The sequence below is a fragment of the Netta rufina genome, assembly GCF_964035555.1.
Source record: "Netta rufina genome assembly, chromosome: 1".
Lineage (NCBI taxonomy): Eukaryota > Metazoa > Chordata > Aves > Anseriformes > Anatidae > Netta > Netta rufina.
In genome coordinates this window covers 174,356,676-174,381,339 of record NC_140123.1, presented here as the reverse complement: position 1 = coordinate 174,381,339, position 24,664 = coordinate 174,356,676, and the positions used below count along the sequence as shown (strand labels likewise).

The window sequence follows — 24,664 nt, the reverse complement described above, 5'->3', positions numbered from 1 at the left end:
ATTCAATATTATAGTGCCTTACAGAAATACAGAAGTTCACAACTTGTTCACATTAAGAACATATTTGCACAAACTACCCATACAATCCAGTACTTTGCTTCATATAATAGATTTCTCCTTATGGGAAAATTCAAAAGGAAACAAGAATGTAATTGAGAATTGCATTAAAAAAAATCATTTAACATGAAGGTTACATAAAATATTTTACATGAAGGCTTGTTTTTTTAATCCCTGTTAAGTAGTTCTGGTTTTATATCAATACACAAACATTTATTTCTTAACGTCAAACAAACAAAACAGTAGCACACAGTATCAAAAAAAAAAAAAAAAAAGAACAGTTCCTTGGCATAGGTGAGGTCAGATGCCATATGAGCGGTTTCACTTCTCCATTTCAGAGTTCTGACAACCGTGGTGGAACTCACTGGCTCATCTCAACGTCTCAGCTACTAACCTTTTAAATTCACCAATGTCTTTTTTGAAAGAAATCAAACACGGGACTCCCTACAAGTCAGTACTGCTTTAATCCCTGCTCCAACTTCTCAATCTTCCTTCCTCTCTGCCACCAATGTATTGTTTTCACAGTTCTCTGCTACCTATTAGCAGGTAAAAGAAAAGTCTTTCCATATTTAACCTTTGACTACACTGCAGCTCTTCCAGTATCAACCCAAAAGCATCAACACAGCCAGTTTCCAAATACAGCCAAAATTCCCAATGCACTGCTTTTCTGTTGTGCGTTGCCAGAAAACATTCTGGCATTTTTGCTGTATGCAGCTTCAACAAATAATTACATTTTTTCTGCTTACCAGCTTCTCCCTCAAGCCTAACAAACAGAAGTGTAAACTGACATTCTATTATTAACAAGTAATAGCATTGGCAGCAACATAATACCAAAAAAACACAAACAAACCAACAACCCACCCACCAACCAACCACCCAAAAACCCACAAGAAGGGAGGCAAAACAGCAGAAAGAACCCAAGCTAAACCCAGAGTTCCCTCCCACCCCCTTCCTTTTAAAAAATCACAGAACTGCGCAGATCAACAGCCAACACAGTAACACCTTCCCTTCTCTGACACATCTATTTGAATATATACACCTCTCATCTTTGCAGTCAGCAGAGCGAAAAACCTCCCACGTTTAAGACAGTGGAAGTTGTACAAAGCACTTTGCAACAGAACAGAATCGAAGGTCATCTTACCCTACAGTCTGATGGAAATACAGATTTACCCACCCACCCCAATTTTTTTTTTTTTTTTTTTTTGAATATATCTAGCCACCCAAATGCCCACTCATTTAAGCTGCACTACATCAGAATACACAAACAGAGAAAAATAAAACATTAACAACCACAGAAAAAGGAAGCTTCAAGTGAAGCTCTTATCTAGCCGGATGATGGAATCAGCTCTCAGAAAACGCCACAGGGAACTAGATGCTAGTTTTTGCTGCTATACAATTACTTATTCATTTTAATTCCATAAATGTCTGTTGGTCCCATTCCCCCCCTTCACTTCAATGGTTCAGTTTAGAAGTCTTTAAAAAAAAAAAAAAGAAAAAAGAAAAAAACACACAATAGACACACAAAAACACGACACCAAAACCCCACACCCAGCTTCTAATTCACTCACTGAACAAGAACCAGTATATGAAGCGTATTATTGCTGCACCTAAGACAACTATCAGGGAATTAGGATTTTTATTCATGCAAGCAGGATGTAGTGTTAGAATTGCATGAACAGCTATGAAAAATTTGTATATGAACTCTGCCCTAAAATTCAATGATGAACTTAATTCTTGTTTTTTCATTAGGACTTTGTTTTTGTTGATTCTGTTCCCTTCTCAGTTTCAAAGAGTGCCCAACCTTCTCATTCATCTACTCAGTCCCCAAACCTTCAGCCTTCAGTTGAAATCAGAAGCTTCAGGAACAAGAACCAGAGCACAGTTGTACTGATTTATAAACCAAGAACAGCAGGACTTGCATGAACAAGTTGTTGAACGATAAAGGTAGAGGCGTTACCCCTCCTTTTGAAACTGTAGTATTTTACCTCAACTAAAAGCTTAGCCCTAGTGGAGGATTTTTGTTTGTTCCCTGAGGTGTCATGGCCTGCGTTGAAATAAGCCTGTTGGGCAATTAAGCCAGTTCCCTAGAGGCTCAGATTATTTAGACAGCTGTTGTCCTACAGTCAACACACAGCTACCCTACAGCTACGTAGCAAGGTGTTGTTCAACTGCCGTATTTGATGCTATGAAACGCACTGCAACTGCTGAACCAGCTGCAAACTTCCAGGTAAGTACTGTGATTTGCAGATACATCAAACTGTCAAAGACAGGAGGAAGCATAATTTACCTAGTAATTCTCACTCCCATTTCAGGATTTAGCTTTACTGAAAGCTAAGCTTTTCCAAGACAATCTGTTTCTACATTAAATTTACACATAAATATTATGCTCCCAAATTTAAATCCAGTTTTTATTCATAGCAGTGACACATCATAGAATACTAAGTGTTACTAACAGCAATTCAAGTGACAAGCATTTGACTTCATTAGGACAATATTCACATTGACATGTCCAGTTCATCTGAAAAAGCATTTAACAATTACATACAGTTATACATGGCAAGAAGAGGGGAAAACAATCCAGGAGAATCAAAAGCTACAGCTAGGTTAAGGTATGTATCTACTCCTACTAAGTTACTTTCCATACCTCAAGCATTATCCCTTAGTTTGTAACAAATCTCAGGAGAAATTCTAGTGAAGACAGGGCAGTCTCATGTGCATCCCTGCCCCATGACCTCTGCCATAGTACAATTGCTGGGGACCCTTGAGGACAGCTAGAGGTTATTTTGTCTATACTGTACTACATCTAAACGTTAAAGTAGAAATGGAAAAAAATTCCCCTGCCTCTTTTCTCAATTGGGAGACTGAATTTGGAAGGAGTGGGAGTAAAAAAAGCTGTCTACAATTCTACAATAAAGACACGTGAAGTGTGGTGGCCTTCTACTCATCTCTTTCATCTTTTTCGAGGAGATGGTTCAGTAATCAAAGAAGGTGTCTTCTTTCATTCAAGGCAAATGAACAGGTTTTCTCTGCTGAAGCTTTATCCGGAAAACACTGTAAGTAATACTGAATGTACACTGTCCTTTTGGGAAAAAGGTTATTTAAAACAAGAAAAAGTTCACACAGCAGCTATCACTTTTATTGTGCATAAGAGGGCATGCATGTGTCACAGCCTGACAAGAATTACAGCTCCATACAGTATCTTCATTTAACATAGCTATCTAAAAATCAGAACAAAATCCAGAACATCAGATCATTTAATATAACGATCACAATCATTAGAACTCTGCGGCTGATATTCAAGTTGTTTTTCTTTTCTTCTCAATACCACCTTTCTTGGAGGGTAAGTACATGGAATCGCTATTTTTAGGTCTATTTGAAATAAAATAATAAAACCAAAACAAACCCACGAGATAAACACTAAGTTTTTGTAGTTGTGCTTGACAAAAGCTATTTCTAACAAAAGAAGCTGGTTTATTTTTTCTAGAAATAAAATAGCTGGATAATAAAGATAGAGAGCACATGAGAACAGATTTTAGACTCAATATGTAATCAACAAACTAATTAGTTAGAATTTGAACAACTGTTTCCTCTCCACCTACAACATTCAGGTTAGGTAGCTTTCACTTCTTATCCAAAATAGCCATCTGTTGCTTCTATATCTCATAAAGCATTGGCATGTTCTATTGAAATTGTGTCTGTCTTTAGGACAGGATGAAATAATTTATTACCTGTAAGGATTTGTGAAATTATGCTAAAGGAAGCTACTGTGTGTCACTGTACTTCTCTTGATACCATCTTGTTGGGAAAACTTGGACCCAAGCTCAAAAACATTCACACCGAGTTTTACTCCCTAACACAGATTTGTAAGCTGTTGCATGAATGCACTTCACTTGATAAATATGGCACAGAACATGTAATTTGAGAAAATGTATCTAAACTCTAGGTTTTCTAAAAGACTTTGATTAAAACAGTTCTCCTGTGCAGCAGTTCTCAGATGCATTGCCTGTGTATGCAATACCTTCATCAAGAAGATTTTTTTTTGTATTTCAGTTTTTAAGTTCAGGGTTTCTTTGAACACCTTGCATACTTGGTTCATGAATGTAACCCTAATTCAGCCTGCAGTGCTTTGTATTGCAGCAGACCGCTGTGGAACTTGTTGCAACATAAGCTACTTCCTTCCTCTATCCTTTAGGACAAAAGAAAAGCAGATCAAAAAGAATAATACAAGTTCAAAATTCCAGTTACCATACCAAACTCCGTACCCACAGAGAAAATATACATATGCACTATATTCTACACAGTCAATGATCCAAACTTTACTCTAGCACAAAGGTAATGACTGCTGTAAGATCAGAACATCTACTAGAAACGTAACGCAAGGCAGCTCTTTGTGCCAGTTGCTTAGTTTTATTAAGTCAGCCCCTGGTACTACACAGGGCCTGCCTGAATGTGCCTCAATGCTTCGGAGAATTTACAGTAAAACATACTCCCCTTCCAAATCCTCCCAATGAGGAAAAATGAGGCCAAGTACGAAGATTAAGAGAGACATGTTTAGCAGGGAAGGGTCATTAAAATCAAAGTTATTGTGCAAGAGATGTTGATGAAACAGACAGTGTGCTCAATCTTTTCTTCAGCACTCTTCCTCTTGTGATGGTTCATAAGAGGAAATACTGGAAGAACAAAGACAGAGTTCTCTGGTGTATTTATTGGCGCTCAAAAACAGAAGGGAAGTTAAGAAGTTAAAATGCCTGCAGCACAGAAGAATAAGTGTTTTATCTCCTCTAACTTAAGATTGTCATTTTTGACGACAAAATAGTTTTCCTCTAACGCGTACAGACAAGACATTTGCTGCTGGAGCAGCTGCCTTAGCTGAGGTTTTTAGGCTACTCTTCGTATCTGTTTCTCATAAAAAACTCAACCTCTTAAGCTTTACTTAAATGCTTTCAGACCTGCTTATAACAAGCTAGAACAGGTGTGCCTCCCAGTTCAAACATGAAATACAAGCTTACCATGTATAGTTTTGACCTGTTACATGAGAAACACATGTAACTACTTCCCTTGATACAACACTGCAGTACTGAAGGTGTTTGAAGACTCCAGAGCAGTTTTTACACCCAGCAATGGCCAAAGCTCCCTCTTCGTTCTGCCCACACAGCAATGTTATGCACGTGTTCCTTATATTGAAGGTAGCCCTTCTGCTTGCCTTCAGCACTCTCACTGAAGGCTGTGCCCAATAGCCTTAGCTCCAGATTTAGACATAAATGTTCCTCACTGTTTGTGATCTTTTAACACGCCTTCCTGAAATACAAAGTCTCAAGCGTGGAAGGCCACATTATAAAGTTACACGATGTCAGTTTACAGAGGCAGATGGGTGACAGGTAGCACAGGATGAATCCCATTCATGCTGATCTCACTGAAACCATTCCCTGTCCTTTCACCTGCCTAGAAGTTCTTGGGAAAGTGCAGGTTAGCATGGCCAAAGGCACACAAGATGACAGTCTAATAGCACAGAAGAGCTTAATAGTACAGGCAACAGGAACCTACTGCACAGCAATACTCTCAGGTGCCACAGTTAACTACAGTAAACATAGCTATGGAGGACAGAACAGTTCAGGCAACATTTTAAAACAACAAAGTTCATTTGAAGACTAGCTTCTTAGTGGGGATTTTAATCTTCCCTTCATTTCTTCTTTAGAAAGTGGACACCTTTTCTCAAAAGGAATGAAAATACAGCACTAACTCAACTGTAATGCTACTAAAATCAGCAGACACTCACTTAAAAGCCACACATGTATATCTTTTTACAAAAGATCTTCGGAGTGCTGTTGCTGCTGGTTGCATCAAGAAAACCTGTGGGTACAGGACACCTCCCTGTAATAGTAATACTGGAAGTCTTCCATTGTTAGAGAAGGGAGCAAAACGGCAAACATTTACCATCTACCTAAACTACCCAGGTTTTAATTAGGACATACACAGTTACACATAAGAGCCATAAAGTCTCAGAAAACCAGTGATTTTGCACAAGTTAAAAACAGCAATTTAGATAAATGGTTGATCCTGTTATATTTTGAATTGTGGATGCAACACGGGATAGAAGAAATGCCCAACTTGAACACAGATTGCTGGCAAAGCCTTTGAGTATATGAAGCACTACTGTAGTTATGCAACACAGCTCATCATGGAATGTAAACACTAAGCAAAATCTTTAAAAATAAAACATCGAGACTCTTATCCTCTGTTTTAATATACTCCGACACCTACAGAAACAGGAAACTGTTTTAAAAAACAGTTTATTTATACCCAAGAAAGAATGCTTGAACAACAACACTTACTTACTAAATACTAACAGTGGACACAAAAAATACATGGCACTAGCGTGCTTTATATGGCCATGTGTTTGTAATGTTTCTATCAGTCCAAGCTGTAAAACCTCATCTGTTTCTCAGAGCTGAAACCTCTTAACGACTTAGACAGCTTTCAAAACAATAAAAAAAATAATTAAACTATGAGATTAGGCAATAGTTTCATGCACTGAGCAGGTCCAGCCATAGAGCATCCTCTAAAAGATGGGTGGTTTTACCCATCAGATCTCACTAATGGAAAGAAGCAGTATAAGTCTTAAGTAGCTTTAAAAACAACCCCCCATTATTTTTTATATTTAGTTCACTTGTAAACTCTTAAGAGCAGGATTTATTTTATTCCATTTGTATAGTGTTTCATGCCAAAATAAATTTGACACGACAAAAATTTTCCTGTCAAAAGAGTTTGCAAGTGAATGATATGAAAAAGTTTTCCTTTCTTCTTTGGGCTTAAAAGCATCTGTTAGACAATGTGAACAAGCTTAAATCCAGCAGCAAAGCCTTCAGTCTACTGTACTGCTTCACTTCCCTGTGCACGTTACTGTTTATTGCCTTTCAGCTGCCATAATAACAATCAGCTAAGCAAGTTAGGATAAAGTCGAGGATGAGAATTTCTCGTTCACTGCTAAATAAAAGCATCATAATCATTTGCAGAACAGAAAATCTGGCAATAGGCAATTTAGTTAATTATCTGTTTTGTAAATATAAATTAAGTTTCATCTGATAGCTTTTATCACTGTCTGAAGATTTTATGTGGGCTTCAGAGAAACGATTTTTCTTACTGCGTATCTTCAGTAAAAAATCAAGGTTAAAAACGAAAAAGTACATAAGTGTATTGTATATGTACATACGCACACACAGGTGATAGCAACCTCCTCAAGGAAATACTGAAACCAAAATAACAACTTCAAAAGAAACTTATAAAGAAACCACATAGCAATCTCTCCTATTGATTCTATAATAAATAACCTATTCAAGTGCACAGAAGCAGGACAAAAACCAGCACCTAATTAGAGCAAGCGTTGCGTCCCCCACCACAATATAGCATAAAGTAATTCTAATTTGGTGTTTTATATTGACAATTGAAACTGCTACAGGAAAGTTAAAGATCCTAAAGACTTGATGCAATGACTACAGGACGTGTGAAGAGAGGTTAAACAGAACAACAAATAATAATTAGTTCAACAAGTCATTCTCCTTTAAAGCTCTAGCACTATCTACAAAGGTATGACTATTATGGGATACATGTCAATAATTATAATTAAAAAACCCAAGGTTTTATCAGGCTTGCTTTGTAAACTAACATGAAAACCAATTGGTCTCAGTCCTAAGAGTTCACAGGTGAGAAACAGCATAGAGGGTAAGTAAGATTAAGTTAATGGTACTGCAGTATTAAGACATGTCCGTAATACTGTCTGATCTTCTGAACAGCCATCACAGTTTTTTACTGATCCCTAAACATTAGTAGCCATTAAAAAGGCAGGATGGTTGGTGAAAGAAAACACAAAGTACTTCATTACACTAAGGAGAAGGTTTCTCATGATCTAGATATAAACTGGTTATTGAAGCACTTTTATATGAAGTCAGAATGTGCAACCTATTTTCTTATGCTTAGTAAAAGAAAAACACACTTTGGTTCTCGGTCTTACCTCAGCCCATTTAAGAATACAAGTCATGCAGAAGGTATGACTGCAGCTCTCAGGAACACCGATCTCCTGTTCTAGAAGGCCGTTCAGACAGATGGGGCACGTGCTACCGTCATACAATGAGGTAGAACAGGAACAGCTTTCTTCCTTTTCTTCACCTGGTATTATGAACATTGACACTTAGAATTTCTGACAGTTTTTGAAACAAAGTCCTCGTAGATTTGAATGATAAGGCAATAAAATATATTTTTCTGTAGTTAGAAGCATATTAATCAAGTTTTCAGGTCCAATACAGTCAAGATGCCAGAGGAATAGTTCCAAGCATATACTTCAGGTGAAAAATACTGTGCAACGTATTCCATAGAACATTGTCTCATGATTCGCTGTTTAAGGAAATCTAGCTCCAGTGTTATTGGTGTCTATTAGCTCTAGTGTTAAATATGGAAGCATCACGTAGTATTTCCTACTGCCCATGGAGTCATTTACTCATTGCTCTTCTGAAATCATAATTCAAACCTCTCCATGCAGTAATTAGCCCAGCATATCCTATACTCATTATCTTCACATATACGTAGTCTACTTTGATTCTAGTTTTCCAGTCTCAGAACTATTTTAATCTGACCATGCTCAAATATTTACCTAATCAAGTACATTTAACAAAATTGGGAGCATTTTTGCATAATGAAAACAGATCCCAATTTAAACAGAAAGAGGCAAGCTTTCCTTCAATGAATTTTACTTCAATTATTTTTCTGAATAGCAATTGCCATTTCCATTTTTATTCTGCCAGTAGAAGTCAGCACATGAAAAACAGAATTCATGGGAAAGGATACAGGGACTCCACAGGACAAAAAAAATATTATGATGAGATAGCAGTTATGTTTACACAACTTCTTTCAAAACAAGCAGCATGCTAATTGAGAGAAAAAATGTAAAATCTGACCTTTCACAGCTCAAACTTGAATAATATACTTGAACGTTTTCAGACACAGACTTTACCTTCCATGCCTTCATGCTTCTGACCCTCTGTGTCTTGAATACACTGCTTTCTGTTCCTCATCTTCTTACAAAATAAGGTCTGGAAAACATAGAAAGAGTTTACACAGTTCATTTATATTGCGACTTGAAGATAAAACTGACCACTACGGACTTAATGAGTGCTCTCCAGCACTCTCCATTTCATTATATCTTTGTAGAGTAGAAACACATGACGTTAGGAGTCAGATACGGATCTTTTACAGTCTGTTTGCAATTTATGGGTATCATTAATGCTGTCTAGCAACTGATACTTGTAACTGAAAAATTGTCTTTGTTCAACAAATGCAAAGTTCTTGCAGTGTTTTAAGACCACCAACAGTGCTTTAACTTTTAGAAGTTAAATGCATTGCTAAGTTCCTATGCAAACCACCCCATTTAACACTGCAGTAACTAACCTCTTGTAAATTGCTCTTCACAAATGGTTGAAGCAACAAAATTAAACACACAAAAACCAGAAGAGTTGGTTGCTTTCCACTCCTAGCATCCCAGCGGTAGTGGAAACCAAAAAATGAAAGCAGCTTACATTTGCTTGCTTCTTGCTTTTGCCGTACAATTAGAACTATTAACACCCAGGAGAGAGAATAAAGGGGAAGCTGCAATATCAAGCAAGAGAGCACTTCACCTGTGCTTGTCAGTGAAATGCAAGCAATGAAGAGGATGTGCCTTTTAAATGTTATCCAAGGTAGTTGTATGGAGTAAGAATAGCAAGGATAGAGAATATCCTTGGGATCAACACCATACAGGTTGAAAGAACTTGGTATCGTGTAATAAACAGCAAGAATATGTTCTTTGGATAGCTCACCCACAACGTGCAGAATGAAATACGTTTGGAAAAGCATCTACACCTCAGTCTGAATCTCTTGCATTTCAACCTGCTGTGGTCACACCAGAGATCCCATGAACACGTAAAGCTCCAGCCCACAGCCCTAGAGAAACCAGCGCTTTTATTCTGAACTCTATAAGCTTTTTCAACTATTATTAATTGAAAGAACCAATTAAAGCTTCACAAGGGATTGAATGAATGAGAAATTACTAAGATTTACTACGTAAGCATTCAGACCCAAACCAAGCTGACTGAGGTTTCAAGCCCTTACTCTTTAATGGCTTTACTAGAAAAAGTCACAAGAGCCCAGAACACCACAAGCATGCTTGTCAGCTGAACTTCCTTCTATTTCACTTAAAAACTACATTTTTTTTCTTTACTACCTGGATTCAGGAGGGTGGGGGAGGCAGGATTTGCCTCCTAAAACTTTTCTTCTGATCAAATCTTTATTGCTTGATCTTGGCAGTAGGAAGTGTTTCAATGATCACTTCTTTTTACTGGGAAAAGAAACTCCTGCATATACCAGTCACACAGCACCCAAGAAAGCAGGGCTCTGAGCTGTGCCCCAAACACAATTCATTACAGAAGTGGTCAAAACTGTGAAACTAAGTAGAAATCTGTAGTAGAATTCTGAAGTGCATCAGCGTTCCCATTAGAAGCTGCTTTTCAAACACACACACCACCCTCTGCGAAGGAGCACATACATCAAGTCAGCTGGGGGAAGGAAGGAAAGACCCCTGGTGGAAGGAAATTCCATCTTTTGGTAACCTAGAGCAGTTATCAACACTAATATTAATACAGGCTGTGCTGCTACAGTCAATGCCACTAAGTTGCAGACAAGCTCTGTTAACAGTCACCATTGACAAAGCCACCAATAAGTAACCTTCACAGGCTAGGCAAGGATGAAACTCAACAAAAGCAGAACTGCTACAGTAAAGCTTCATGTCTTGAACAAGTGAAATCCGCAAATCTGCATCAAATTAGGACAGATAAGACCATAAAAAACCCATATCTGAACTTAAAATAAGAGATCAAGGTCTTTTGTTTTCCCAACTGGACTTTTAAGTGGCTTTGGTTCCAAAAAGCTTAAATCGGGTGACAGCGTGCAGTATACATGTTTTATGTGTAAACAGAGACGTTCCTTCTGTATGGAGTATGTGTTCACAAAACCTCAGCAATGCTTTCAAAAAAGCAAAAAAAAATCCTCATTCCTAAGAGCCTCAGGATGTATCACGTAGACAAGAGAACTCCACATTGTGCATACATCCGCAGAAAAAAAATAGAGTTTGGATGCCAAATTGTAGCTTAAGGAGAAGCAGCAGAGTTCATACTTATTATAATAAAGGTCTTAAGATAACTAAGGCAGCTCGCAGAAACAGAACCTACAGAAGCTCTTTCTTTTTATTTTCCACAGAAAGAGCAACCTGTTCTTTGTTGCACTCTTTCTAGACTTTCTAGACACAAAAATATCTCAGAAATTCTTGCTGTGACAGTAATTTGCAAAAAACATCCTAAGATTTTGACAGAATATCAGTAAATCCAAGATGTGCAGCGACTGCAAACGTTTATGCTGTGTTGCATCATTCTTCCCACAAACCTCGTATTTAAACAGGTCCTGAGTGCCACCAACACATTTCACAGATCAGCGTTTTGCCAGTTTGACACTGTACATTTCTCACAAACACAGGAATTTAATACAAAATATTGTAGCATTAAGTATATATTAATTTATATTTATAAAGTATAACACTTCACAAAAATCCATATGGTATTTAACAAATGAATTTCAGAAAGACTATTTTCTCCACTCTTTTAAGAGGGGCATCACAACCAGTAGAGTACCAAGAGTTAATACTAAAGACCACCTTTATATTTATAAAATTAAAAACAGTAAAAGAGAACTTAGTGGTTTAAAAAGAACAGTCAATACAGAAAATAGAGGATTTTTTTTGTCCCCAGATGTGACATTCCTTTAGATTCTTTTAAATTTAAGCAAGATTTGGAAGTATTTCTAAGATTTTTCATCACAGTTGCATGCCACATAAGAAATCTGTAGTCTTGGCTGAGGACAGACAGTGAAAGAGTCGAGATTAATTTTTATGTGAGATCCTGCCAGTCATCAAGTTGTATGACCTTACATGAAGATCCAGTCATATCCATGACCAATCATGTCCAATAAGGCTGATATATATATATTTGAATGTCAAAAGCATAACAAAAAAAAAAAAAAAACACAAAACTCAAAAGAGAAATACTTTTTAAGAATGTGTAAAGGTAGGACAGCATTATAGCCAAGATGGCATTTTTCTGGTTTTCAGTGGAATTACTGTGTAATGGAAACAGCTTATTTAACCTCACTGAATCTTATTTAATCTATTTAATTTGAGATAAGACAAGAATACTCTGGTATATTAAAGTGAAAATAGTGAAAAAGGACACTGTTACGAGTACCCCTCCTCTCCCCATTATTTTAATTGAGTTAACCACTTCAATTCCTAGGTTATTACTCATAGGAAATCCCAGTTCTTGTCTTCAAAGAAGGCAAACACCAAAGGCATTTCTCAACAGAAGCGCTTAAAGTTAATTGCTGACTTGTTACCATCAGCCTGAAGAACATGGCTTCGTGATATACTTGGACATCTCCTCAATATATTACATCTCCTCCTTCTATATCACAAAAATTAAAGTGTAACTTCACCATTTATATTAACACAGACTACTACAGCGAACTCAACCTAAAAATACAGATGTATTTCAACACTAATTCACTGTGCATGCAGAAAAACAACTTGGTCTGTTTGAAGTTGTGCAACTGTCATGTAACTGTCCCACTGAACTAAAACCTATCACATTAAAGTCTTAATTTTAGGTAGGCACAGAAAAATCATTGGACAGAAATGCACAACAGTGCAATAACTGACAAAGGAAATTATGTCTGCTTTTTGACTAACTACAAGACAAAAGTCTTCCCAAGAACTCTTCATGCCCAGTAAATGCAACATTTCAATATCCTCTTCCTCCAATACAGCAGTGGTCCAGACCTGTCTATACAGAAGTAGATTTGTTCATTTTAGAAAGAGGGATAAAAATTAAGAGCGTGCAACAAAACCCCCAGTAAGCAAATAAAAAATGATGTCCAATACTGTTTTATTCTTGTTTCCTTAAGGGACTTAAGTAACATTTGTATACAACCTTCCAACTTCGACACGTGTTGCATCTGAATTTTAAGGAGTGATTTGTTTTGACTGTTCTGTTTCTACAAAAATATTTTCTGTTATTTTACAAAGAGTATGGCATTCTACTGCTTGCATTTTTATTTCTTCACAAACTCAAAACACAATCTGTTTCGAAATGGAAACAGTCAGCCATACATTCAGTATACAGAAATGCATTTGGTTAATAAAGCTACAGTAACACCCTTTACTCACATCGATTTTTTTTTGGGGGGGGGCAGCAAAAAGTAGGGCTCTACCCTGCCCTATACATTTTGTTGATATTTAATAAGCTTTAATAAAAGGAGGTTTAAGACTCTCCCTCAGCAAGCATGTTTTTAAGGAAAACAGATCTTGGATGTGTAGAAAACCAAAACAGTTTTAGTATCTAATGACAAAACACCAAGAAACTGCACATTGAGAACCCTCATAGTTCTTTTCATTTGGAAAAAAACTTTTAAGTTGTCTGAAGAGCCTGGAAGGTTGACTTGTTTCAAGTGACAACTCAGTGATGCTGTTTGCCCTTCAATAAAGGAGGACTATACTGAGGATCTGGAAGCAGTTATCCTGGATTTGTTCTTAGTGTAAAGGAATCTTGTGGCCCAGGACACCAGAGAGAATAGAGTCAATTGGTGCACTCCAAGGAGACCTTTTAAAGGGGATCTTTACTCTTTGTGTGGTCAACTTGCACCTTGTATGCATTCCCAAATGGAATGCTAAAGAGAAAGAAAGAGACCAGTGCTAAGCTTTGGAGAATGAAAAAAACCCTTCTATTGGTGGTTTAAGCCTATTCATGTGGATCCAGTCTCTGAAAGAATCAGTGCTATTCAGCCAAGGAGACACTGCTGATTTAGAGTCTTTGCAAACCCACTGAGGATGCAATTACCCAAGAGAGTTAATCTAATCTAACAGCTTGATGCCACCAAAAGCAGACACATGCCAAAGAAATTACAAGACAAAAAAATGGGTGAGGGAAAAGACAGAACAGGATTGCCCCTTTTGACAGCAGCAAGGTGCTGGAATAGCTAGGACTTTCTTGTCAAACTGCCCAGACATGCCAGTACCTAGATTACCTGCCAACTCCACGAAAATGGAAGATAAAGCTGGAGGAACTGGTGCAATGGCTTGGATTATCTATCTTGCAGACTGACCATCAAAAGAGCCATGGGTTTCAAGGCAGATGTAGAACCTCACAGTGGACACACAGGGCAATCATTTCCTTCCTGCAGCAAGTTTGTAATCACAGACTGGCTTAAGACATGCCATACCGACCTTTCAAAGTCAGGTCTAGGCAGCAGGCAGTATTCTTCACTGAAGTTTAACAAAAGGGCACCTGTAAGACACAGGTGAAACACACCAGGGCACGCCATGGCTTTTACAGGTTGCTATGTGCTGGTACAGACCAGATGGAGTTCTAGCTTCTAGACCTTCAGTCTGCTGGGCAGGATAAGCAGCTAGCCCAGCAATGCCAGAACTGCTGTTTTTTGTACAACTGTCCTGACAAGTCACACTCACCTACAAGTTCCTCCATTGCTCTACATTTCCTAACAGTAACGGGAGGATACTTCATTCATTATACATTATTCACATGCATAGCAGAGTGTAATCATGTTATAGTCCGACTAGAAAAGTCACCATCCAAAAAGCTTCGGTACAACAGAGAACTAAGCCAGGCATGCTGCCAACTTCAAAAAAAGGGAAACATTTATATCATAAGGCTCGCGTTTTGCCATTAATACCTGCATCAACAGCATGATGCCAACTTAACAACTCCTATTTAAGAGCATTATCAAAGCTAAAAGAAACCCCAAACCCAGCAGTTTTACATACATCTAGGCTAACAATAGAAAGAAAATTAGCATCACCAGCAGGTATCTATTAAGGAACATCCCATGTCGCCTGTACTGGGAAACTTGTGCACAGGCCAAGCACTCCTTCGTGCCAGAATCCCAGCCATGCAGCTGGCCGCCTGATCTACCAGCCTTCATGTTCCTCCTCCTCGCAGTTACCAGATCTCATCAGTTTGTATCTTGTGCACTGGGACAGGCTCCCCAGGGCAGTGGTCATGGCTCTGAGCCTGCTGGAGTTCCTTGAAGTATTTGGACAATGCTCTCAGACACATGGTCTGGTTTTTGGGTGGTCCTGTGTGGAGCCAGGAGTTGGACTTGATGATCCTTGGGGGTCCCTTCCAACTCGGGATATTCTATGTTTCTAATAAAGAAAAGTAGGCAGGCTGCAGGAAAAAATCAATATTAGTACCGAGGAACAAGAGATAACACAAGGACAAAGTCAAAGGTCTCGTGCTAAACATCAGTTGATAAATATCAGAGTCTCTGGCAAAACTCCAAATACCACCCCAAGAAGCCATCTCAGTCTGAAGTGTGCAACTTAGGAGAACATGGGGCACTAAGACTCATTAAAGTGTTATACCTCTGCCTCCTCCAAAAAAAAAGAAATACACACGAGGGCTCTTTTGGTCTCCACTGATTTGCTCACCAAAAACATAAAAATCTACACAACTACCAGGACAACCCACAGAAAGACTGGCATTTCTACAAGACAGGGAAGGTATCATGCTTGACTAAAAGACTTAAAACAAAGAGATACTCGCTCTCTTCCAAATATGTCTGTCAGAAACGCACTGAAGAAAGTTACCTCACACACATCCGTCCTGACCATTCTACCACACAAGGCTGAGACCCATTTCTGAGGAAGCTCACGAAGAAGCGAAGAGCAGGTAACAAGCTTGCACAGCAGTTAGCAGCTCAGAGACATGACAAATTTGAGCTGGGTACCAGACTAGTTACCTTCCTGGCACTGATGCGTAATTACCTACAGAAAGCAAATTTCATTTCTCATCTTTCTGCACCACCAACCGTAACACACTTTGTTCCACTAGGATAGGTGGCAGAAGTTTGGGCTGTGTCCCGAGCTTACGTTAAGAGTTCACACCCAGTAAGCAGCAATGAGAAACACTGTCTCAGCAGATTCCCCCTGCAAACAACCTAAATCGATTACCCAGCATTACACATATCTGTGAGGTTAACTCAGACCACGTGAATTTACATACAGAGGTTATGGAGAAATGGCACCTCTGCACCATCGGTACATGCGGCGTGACCACTGACAGCCAAGACGGCCAGTGCTTAGGCACGTTTAGTTCAGACTAAGAACTAGATGAAGCTAAGCTTGTTAATCTGCAAGGGAAAAATGACTTTTAGGAGTTGTAAGGGTGCAATCTCATTTGATTCAAAGTATATATTCACAGCTGACATCTAACCTGCAACTCAAAGCTATGCTCGTCTCCCTACCACCTTCAACCAAGTTCTCCCTACCGATTTCTCGTTTGTGAGCAAACACTTTTCTGTTCTGAGAGGGGACAAGCCCTACTCAAGCTCCATTAGCTCCTGAGGATGCAGAAGCGCTGGGGGACGAACCCGCATTGCTTACCTACGCGTTGAAGTAAGGTTATTTTGCAGGGTAGTTGCTCAGTAGGACTGCCACTCATAACGCTGCTTTCCAAAAGCTTTCTGAATTACCCAAGACAAATCCCAGGCCTAGTCTGTACAGAAGTTTATGGCTGGGCCCACGAGAACCCTAAGACAGAACAAACACTCATTGGGTTTAGCACGTGTCATGGAGCCACTGCCCCCATGCAAAAGCCAGTTCATTTATACAATGGTCAGGATGACCAGAAGCTTCTGAAGACCAATACAAGATTAAGTGTACACCCACATAAATTAAGAGGACCTCATTTTGCTTTCCAAAGCAGTTATTTTCAATACAAGGCAATAAGCACAGTGCCTGTCGTGCTGTTCCACGCGTAGGGTAAGAAACCCCCCCGAACAGGCACTGTGCCACGACCACCCCCGCAGGGAGGACACACCTGTGTGCCAGGGCGAAATCACGCTGCTCCATGCAGGGCTGATAAACACGCAGGTACCACAGCCATTAACAACACACAAAGCAATACGCAACAGAAAACATGAGGTCCTCTCACAAAATGTACGATTCAGCACTTAGGTGTTGCTTCTAAGTAGCCCGTGGCTGAGCTGTGTGAAATTGAGATTTGCAAACAACAGGAACTAATTGGGGATTAGATACTATTGTCGTGGTGCACACGGTCCAGGCAACTAAACCAAGTCAGCATAAACTCACGACCCCATCTTCCGCTGCTGAGGGTCCTTAGTCACACGTACACTCGTGCAGCTGGAAGGGCTAGCACTGCATACCAGAGTCAGCAAAAACGGCTCAGCCATTTCCAAGAACAGTTAAAGCCTTCTTTTTTTTCTAGCCACTTGGAAGCAAGCACCAATGTTTTCATGCTTTCCACCCAAGAGCAGATACTTGGCAGTGGGTCACTGAGATCAAGAACATGCCTTCCACACAAGTAACCCTTCCAGACCTACCAGGGCACAAATCTGAAAAAAAAAATAAAAAAAAAAGAAAAAAGTTTGCATTTACTCAGGAAAACTTTGCTACTCACTGCATTTATTTTCTCCCCATAAATTAGATCTGTGCTCAGCATACGCTAATAATTTCAAGTTCCTATCCCATTGCTACTCTGCACATGCAGCATTCCCACAAGATGAATGAGCATACTTCAGCCAGTGCTATGGCAACACAGCAGGGCTTGCTGCAATCACCTCTCCGATGCTAAAGAAACTCGGAAGACCATCTTTATGTTACTTAATACCATCCTAAACATGCCCAAGCGGCGGGGCTTACACACCAGGGATGCAGGAGATCAACCAAAACCACCTTGCGAAGACAGGGAGAAGTGGAAAAGCTAAGACCTTTTAACAGGGGAAGGAAAAAGCATGGCAAAACTGGTAGAGTAAGAGGCAGAGTAAGACTGACCTCAAATGAAAAGCTCCAGGGTCACAGCAATGGTGAGAATATTTAACAAGTAAAAAAAAATTAAAATAAAAAACACAGCAACAAAACCAGAGTGGTAGGTGATTAGAATATTATATTAAGCCAAAAAAAAAAAAAACCAAAAAAAAAAAACAAAAAGAAAGGAATGAATCCAGCAAAGGAAGAAATAACCTGTAATTGTCCATTTACAGATTGCCATTATTTTTTCCTTCCACCTACATTATGGTAGTCTTACTGCTCAGCTTCTGAATCTTGAATTCCTGCAAACAATGCCGTCCCTTGAATAGAATTATGCAGTCCAGAGGCTCCTGTGTCATTTTCTGGAGTTAAACTGAAAAACGCACTCCAGAAGATCACACAGAACCATACCCACACCCTTGTTAAAAATACACTGAATTTGAGTCCTCTATTAAAAGCCTGCTGTTCTTTCATTTTAAACATCAAATAAAGAGTTCAGTGATACAACATGCTCTTTTGGAACCTATGGAAACCTTCATCTCCATAAGAAGTCATTTCAGCTAGCTTACATTCAAAACATACAGGCATTGATTTACAAACAAACAGGACAAAGAAAGTAGCATGGCCATTTATAAGTGTTTTGCCTCACTGAGGCATACTCTTAAAGAAGTACTAGATGAAAGCTGTGATGTCAAAAACCATGGTTCTCCAGCTCCTTTTCCCTTTGAATAACAGTATTTTATAAGCTGAGGTCAAAGACCTACACTAACCACTTATAAATAAATGTCAGACATAAAACGCTGTATTTTTGGAAAGTGGTGTAAAAATACGGAGCTTGCATAGGTTTTATCATGACAATTGAAACAATCTTGAGCATCTTATTTTGCACAAAATCTCTTACAGCACTTGTAGAGCAATGCATTAGATACCATTTGAGAAGTAGCAGATAGACGGGGAGTAAGCAGTTTCAATTACTGTTCATCTGGCTTTCAGGTTCTTACTTACTCGGTGATCACTTTCAAGATGGCTAAAATAAAGCTAGAAAGGTATAGCCAGGAATGGAAGATGGGGATTAGAGAGAAGCTTTCCTTGACACCAATAGCAACAGACAAAAGGTGACAAAAGCTATTAGCCACGAAAGGGGGAAAAATCTGATCTGGGCTTGAAAAGGTATCTTGAACTCCATAATCTTTACCTTCAACTGAGGACAGTCTGGTAACAAGAAAACATGTAAATCACAATTTTGAGTTACTTTCACCCTAGCGATGGCATCAAGAAATCCCCTATAACAAATACTTGGCTGTGAGCTCTTCAAAAAATCAACATAGCTTTTGTTGTAATTATTGTATCTCATTACAAAGCTTTCAAGAGAAGTTTCCCATGTCACCTCTGCTAGCATCTACTTAGAGTGATGAACTCTCTCCTCATTCACAGCTTCTTGCCACAATAGCAACTACCAAACAAGTGCTGGTGCCAACTGGTGTTTCTCAGAGTGGGATTAGGTGCCTTCTTGCTCAGACTTGGGAAAGTGCATTTAAAAAAAAAAAAAAAATCCCAACTGCACTGGTACAGAGAGAAGGTTATATGTTACCTTCATTGCTACAGGAATCTTTCATTTGAGGTGCCACCAAATAAACTCTAATGAGCTCAAAATACTAACACACTGCTTTTCTCATGGTATTTGAAATTACTTCTTGTACACCTCTGTCCACAGGGGCCACTACCTCTTGTATCACAAGCAGCAAACTAAGAACATTTAAGACAAGCAGAACTGCACAGATGTGATTATTCAGTGGCAGAGTACAGAAGGCAGAGTGTTTCATTGTCTCTCCTTGTATCTTCAGAATCACTGAAGTAATTTGTTCTAGGCAGCGAACAGCCTAATTAACACCGCTCATCTGTCTTCAGATGCTACCTGAGAACACAAGTGTCAAGCATTATTATGGCTTAGTTTCATGTAAAATTCTCCATTTCCAAGGCAGAAATCTTCCCTGCCGCAGCTCTGTCCTGCGGTGCTATCAAAAGGTACGGACATTCGCGAGGACTTCTATCCAGATGCTGATCTCAGGGATTTCCCACTCACTGTTACTGTTGGCAGCCTAATAAAAGCCAAGTAGCAAGAAGAGAGACACGTGTTAATGCACTTGACGTTTCCAGGCAATTTCATACTAGTTTGGAAAAGTTCCAAACGCCGAATGCGTCAGTCAGGTTTACTCGCAGATAGTATCCTTGATGGAAGATCACAGTTAAGCAGTGCTTACAGACCTGATAGCAGATGAACAAAGACTGCATTTTAATGGGAGTTCACCAATCCTTAAATAACATCTGCATTAAGACAGAGATTATTATTAGCATCTATTAGAAAAAGTGACCAGATACTGCTATTTGCCACAGCATTAGGCTTTAGATAACAGCTTCTGCAAGACTTATTTCTTTAATATTCTGCTTGAGAGCAAAAAGCAAGCTTTTTCTCCAGTTCTCTCTACATCCTCATTCATACATATTTTTATTGTACACGTATGTGTGTGAAAGAAACTGAAATAATCTCAGAAATTTAAGAATACCACTAGTCACAGAGTCAAAGACAGTTGCTGTGATGATGGAATAAGCACGGGTTGCACGCTGATTATTCCCTGTACCAAACTGTGACCTAACGCAGGGACCATTAACCAAGTCATCCTTACCCCCCTTCAAACACAAATACACTATGGTATATATAAAAAAAAAAATGCTTTATAGAAGATTGACAAATAATTTCTAATGAAAATAATCCAATATCTGGATTATTATTGACATCAAAACTCAAATTTTGCATTCTTGTGGGGGAAAAAAAAAAGTAATGCTAGCATTACATCAAGATAATTTATAGAAAGTGTTACTTAATAATAAGAAGTGAAGGGGTAAAAATATTCATTTTATCACTGCGTACACAAATGCAACGTGGAGATACACATATGCCTACATGTGTACATGTATTTGTGACCTTACTAAATGCCTTTAATACAAGTTCATTTTAATCTTGCTACTTAGTAGATAATTAGATGCGGTATTTTGATCCTTTGTCATGTCAGCTAACAACTTTGCCAGCCCAGAAATGACAACTTTCACATTTGGTTAAGTTTAATTAGTTTTCCTTAAGCCTTTTAGTTGGAGAAACAATCAGAAGTGCCATAAAAATAAGCAGTAGTAAAGCAGTATGTTTCTACAAGCAACAGGCTTTTAAAACAACAAAACAAAACTGTCAGGGAAAAACTGTTTGTTGCGTCTGGTGTGGGCCACGGAAGTACAGATCATGCATATTCAGCCTTTGAGTCCCTCCAACAGTCACTCGGCCTTCAGCACGCCATCAGACCTAGACGTGGGGATGTGAGGGACAGCTGAACGTTAAAGGATGCACGCATTCACCTCCCATCAGCTGCAAGCCCTTTGTTATTTCACGACTGCACACTGCTAACTTCCTACTGAAGGGAACATCCGTGCTCAGGTGGTTCAGGAAACCAGAAGCAAGCAGCTTGCAGACCCGCAAAGAGATGTTCACAGCTTTCAGCTTGCAAACTGTACCTATAACCTCACCAACCTCACAACCTCACTGCTGGCTTAAAAAAAAGTCGCCACACTCGGGTTAAGGTTGCTCTCCTTCAGGGTACAGCGGACTAGTACACACGTATGAAATAAAACGTGCCTATGCTGCTGAAAAGCCACGAACTAGTCCTTGTTCTGAGGCACTCCACATAACACTATAGCCATAAATATCAGAGATTTCTAATGTGCGCGTTAAACTTACACCTTAAAGCTCGTTCTATCTTAAAGTTGGCAAAATAGGCAAAAAAGAAAGAGAACAATGTTGAGACTTATAAAACCTACTTTAATCTCAGATGCATTTCAGAATTCATTCATACAAGTTGTCAGCACTGACGTCCACTGCTTGGACGTCAGTACGAACTAGACCCCACGTTTCTGTTACTGTTAACTGGAAGGACATTTCTTACCCCTTGCCTCAGATTGCTGGCAAAAAAGAACACCACAGTGCTGAAGCCGTGGACTCAAGAGGCCAGGTTTCAGTAACTCTGGTACTGGTACCACAAATCAGCCCATCCAGCTTTTTCCAACAGCGTTCTGCCACTCCGCCCCACTACACAACATTAACTGAAACAAACCACCCTTACGGTAATTACTATATATAGTAAACTTTAACTTCAGTTTTTGCACATTTTATAACACTCAGGGCAATGGGAAACTGCAAATATTCAGCAAGGAATCTCTGTGACAGGTAAAAGCAGATGTTTGTAACCAGAGCAGAACCATTACATATCACAAGCAGAACCATACACAAGTTTTATAAAGCCAGAGGCTAAAACTCATGCATGAAGTGTGACTCAAACTACAGTCAGTCAAGAGCAAAAAGAAGCTCTTTATCTCTTGCGTGGTTTAAAAGTGACAGCTGAGTAATTGTAAAACAACAAACTTACATCTCCATGTTGAGTCAAACTCAAGATCCTTCACGCATTGTGCTTGAGCTGTACAAATTAACGCTGAAAAAAACTCACCAAATTCCCGGAGAAGCATTCCCTGTCTTAAAGTGATCCAAGCACAAGATAAACTAGTGCCTCCAGTTTTACTTTTCTTAGAGAAGGCCTGAAAAACATTCTGTTTTGAGACCATTTGGATGAGAGAAAAAGAAAGAGATGTTTTTCTGAGGCCATGGAGTTCTTGCCCATTCTGTCTATTCAGAAGCAAACTTCCAGTCACGTGGACCATAAAAGAAAATTGGTGTATTTCTGATGTGGGCCATCTATCACTCTGGAGCTCAATGCATCAGCAACTGTAAACTACTGAAATAAAACCTGCTGAAGCTTGACATTGTAACTTTTAGTAAAGACCTAAACAGTACCCACCCTGCCCTCCCCCCACATTTGTCTTGTCTCCTCTAAGGAAAGCAAACAAAAGCCATTATATTCATAAAAAATTCTAAAGGAAACGTTTGGAAGTAGTTCTTGGGAACCTTTCCAGGATTTCTCCACATGGCAAAAGAGGATGCTGTTTTTTTTTTTTGTGTGCACGCGCATCTCCAAATAGAGCTTCCCAATTAAAAAAAGAAAGAGACACGGTTTACCCTGTACGATCAGCCAAATAACAGGAGATTGTAGTCGCCGACATTTCATTTAGGAATCTCACTGTTATGTTAAAGAAAGAAGAAACCAAGACAAGCTGACTGGAGACCTCCCCGCTGTCCCATGCAGGGGAGGGTTTGAACAGGCAAGCAGTAAACTCCTAAGTGCAACCGCAGCTCGCTCACAGCTCCGACCCGACGGGGAGCCAGCAGCTCGGTGCACAACCACGACACCAGCCGCTAGAGTCGGCTCCGCGTCCCTCCGAGATTAAAAATCACAACACACAGCGCGCCGCAGCGCGGCTCTCCGGCAGGCAGGGGCCAGCCCAGCCCAGCCCAGCCCAGCCCGGCCCGGCCCCGCTCCCGCAGCCCCCCGCCCGCACCCAGCACCCCCGGCACGGGCAGCACGCGGGGCACAGCGGCCCCGCCAGCCCCCGCCAGCCCCGCTCGGCCCGGGCCGGGCTCGGGAGCCGCCCGGCGGGGCTGGGTCAGGCCCTGCGGCAGGGGAAGGCCCCGCCGGGCCCGGGCCGCCCCCCGGGCGCTCCCCACCCCCGCCGCCGCTGTACCTGGCGCCGCTGTACCCAGCATGGAGCGGAGCCTGCGGCCGTCCCCCAGCCGCGCCGCCGCCGCTCGGGGGCCTCGCCCGGCGTCTGGCCGCTGCCTCCCCGCGGACCGGGCGGCGGAGCGGGCTCAGCGGGCGCCGGGCCACATGGCCGCCGCCGCCACGGGACGGGACGGGACGGGGCCAGGCGCTGCCGGCGGGGCCCGCGGGGGGGCGCTGCGCGGGGAGGGAGGGAGGGAGGGAGGGAAGGAGGCGGCGTGGCGGCCGCCAGCGAGACGCCTCCAAACCGGCCCGCCCGCGGGGGCATTGTGGGAAAGGTCCTCCCGGGGGCGGGGGGCGGCACCGGGCGGGGAGGCGGGGCCGGGGGCGCGGGGCACGTGACCCGCCGCCGGTTGGCGGGGCGGGGCGGGGCGGCGGGGGGGGGGGGCGGGGCGGGGAGGCGCGGGGCGGGCTCGGGCGCCCCCTGCTGGCGGCGCGGCGGAGGGGCGCGGCCCCGGCCCGGGCGGCGGTGGCGTCATCACTGTGCGACGGGGGGGGGGCAACCCACTCCTTCCTTCACACCAATCCCCATTTCGTTATTTTAATAACCGTGTGGAGTCGTTATTTTAATAAACTTGACCCATTTCGAGCCGTCCTTTTAATAAACTTACCCCAAACTTGACCCAAAGCAGCCTCTGTCTGTTCGTTATCCGCGTACGGTGTGGGCAGGGCGATGAGCGCAGCCCTGTGCTCATGGGGGGCCATGGCCATGGCTGTGGTGATGGCGGTGAGGGAGCAGGGGGCTGTGGGGTGATGGCCGCACACCCTGCAGGCTGCCTGGGCAGCAGCATGGGGTGGGTCGGGGCTTGGTGGAGAGTGGCGGCGGGTCTCCTGGGGTATGGTGGGGTAAGGTGCGTGTTGGAGTCTGTCCAGCGAGAGTGGTGGCACCTCGTTAGGGAGAATGTTAATTTAGGATTAAGTCAGAAGAGCTTGAATGAAGTAAGAGCAGCCTGTAGGGACAGCGTGTGAGAAGAGTCAGGGG

The 24,664-nt window shown here is 41.1% G+C and overlaps 1 protein-coding gene across 4 annotated transcripts in view; it reads right to left on the bottom strand.

Annotated features, from left to right (window-relative positions):
- The window catches only part of SCAF11 (SR-related CTD associated factor 11), a 45,380-nt gene extending 21,544 nt beyond the window's left edge, over positions 1–23,836 (bottom strand). Inside the window, exons 1-3 of one of the 4 annotated variants that reach the window (XM_084306484.1) lie at positions 23,648–23,836; positions 9,062–9,140; positions 8,066–8,220 (exon numbers count right to left, since the gene is read on the bottom strand). In XM_084306484.1, the coding sequence (XP_084162610.1) occupies positions 8,066–8,220; positions 9,062–9,122 (216 nt within the window). In that variant the 5' untranslated portion in view covers positions 9,123–9,140; positions 23,648–23,836. Of the gene's footprint in view, positions 1–8,065; positions 8,221–9,061; positions 9,141–16,585; positions 16,655–23,084; positions 23,322–23,647 lie in introns of those variants that run through there. The other 3 variants (XM_084306483.1, XM_084306481.1, XM_084306482.1) reach the window with 3 other exon arrangements.
- Positions 23,837–24,664: the final 828 nt, after the last annotated feature.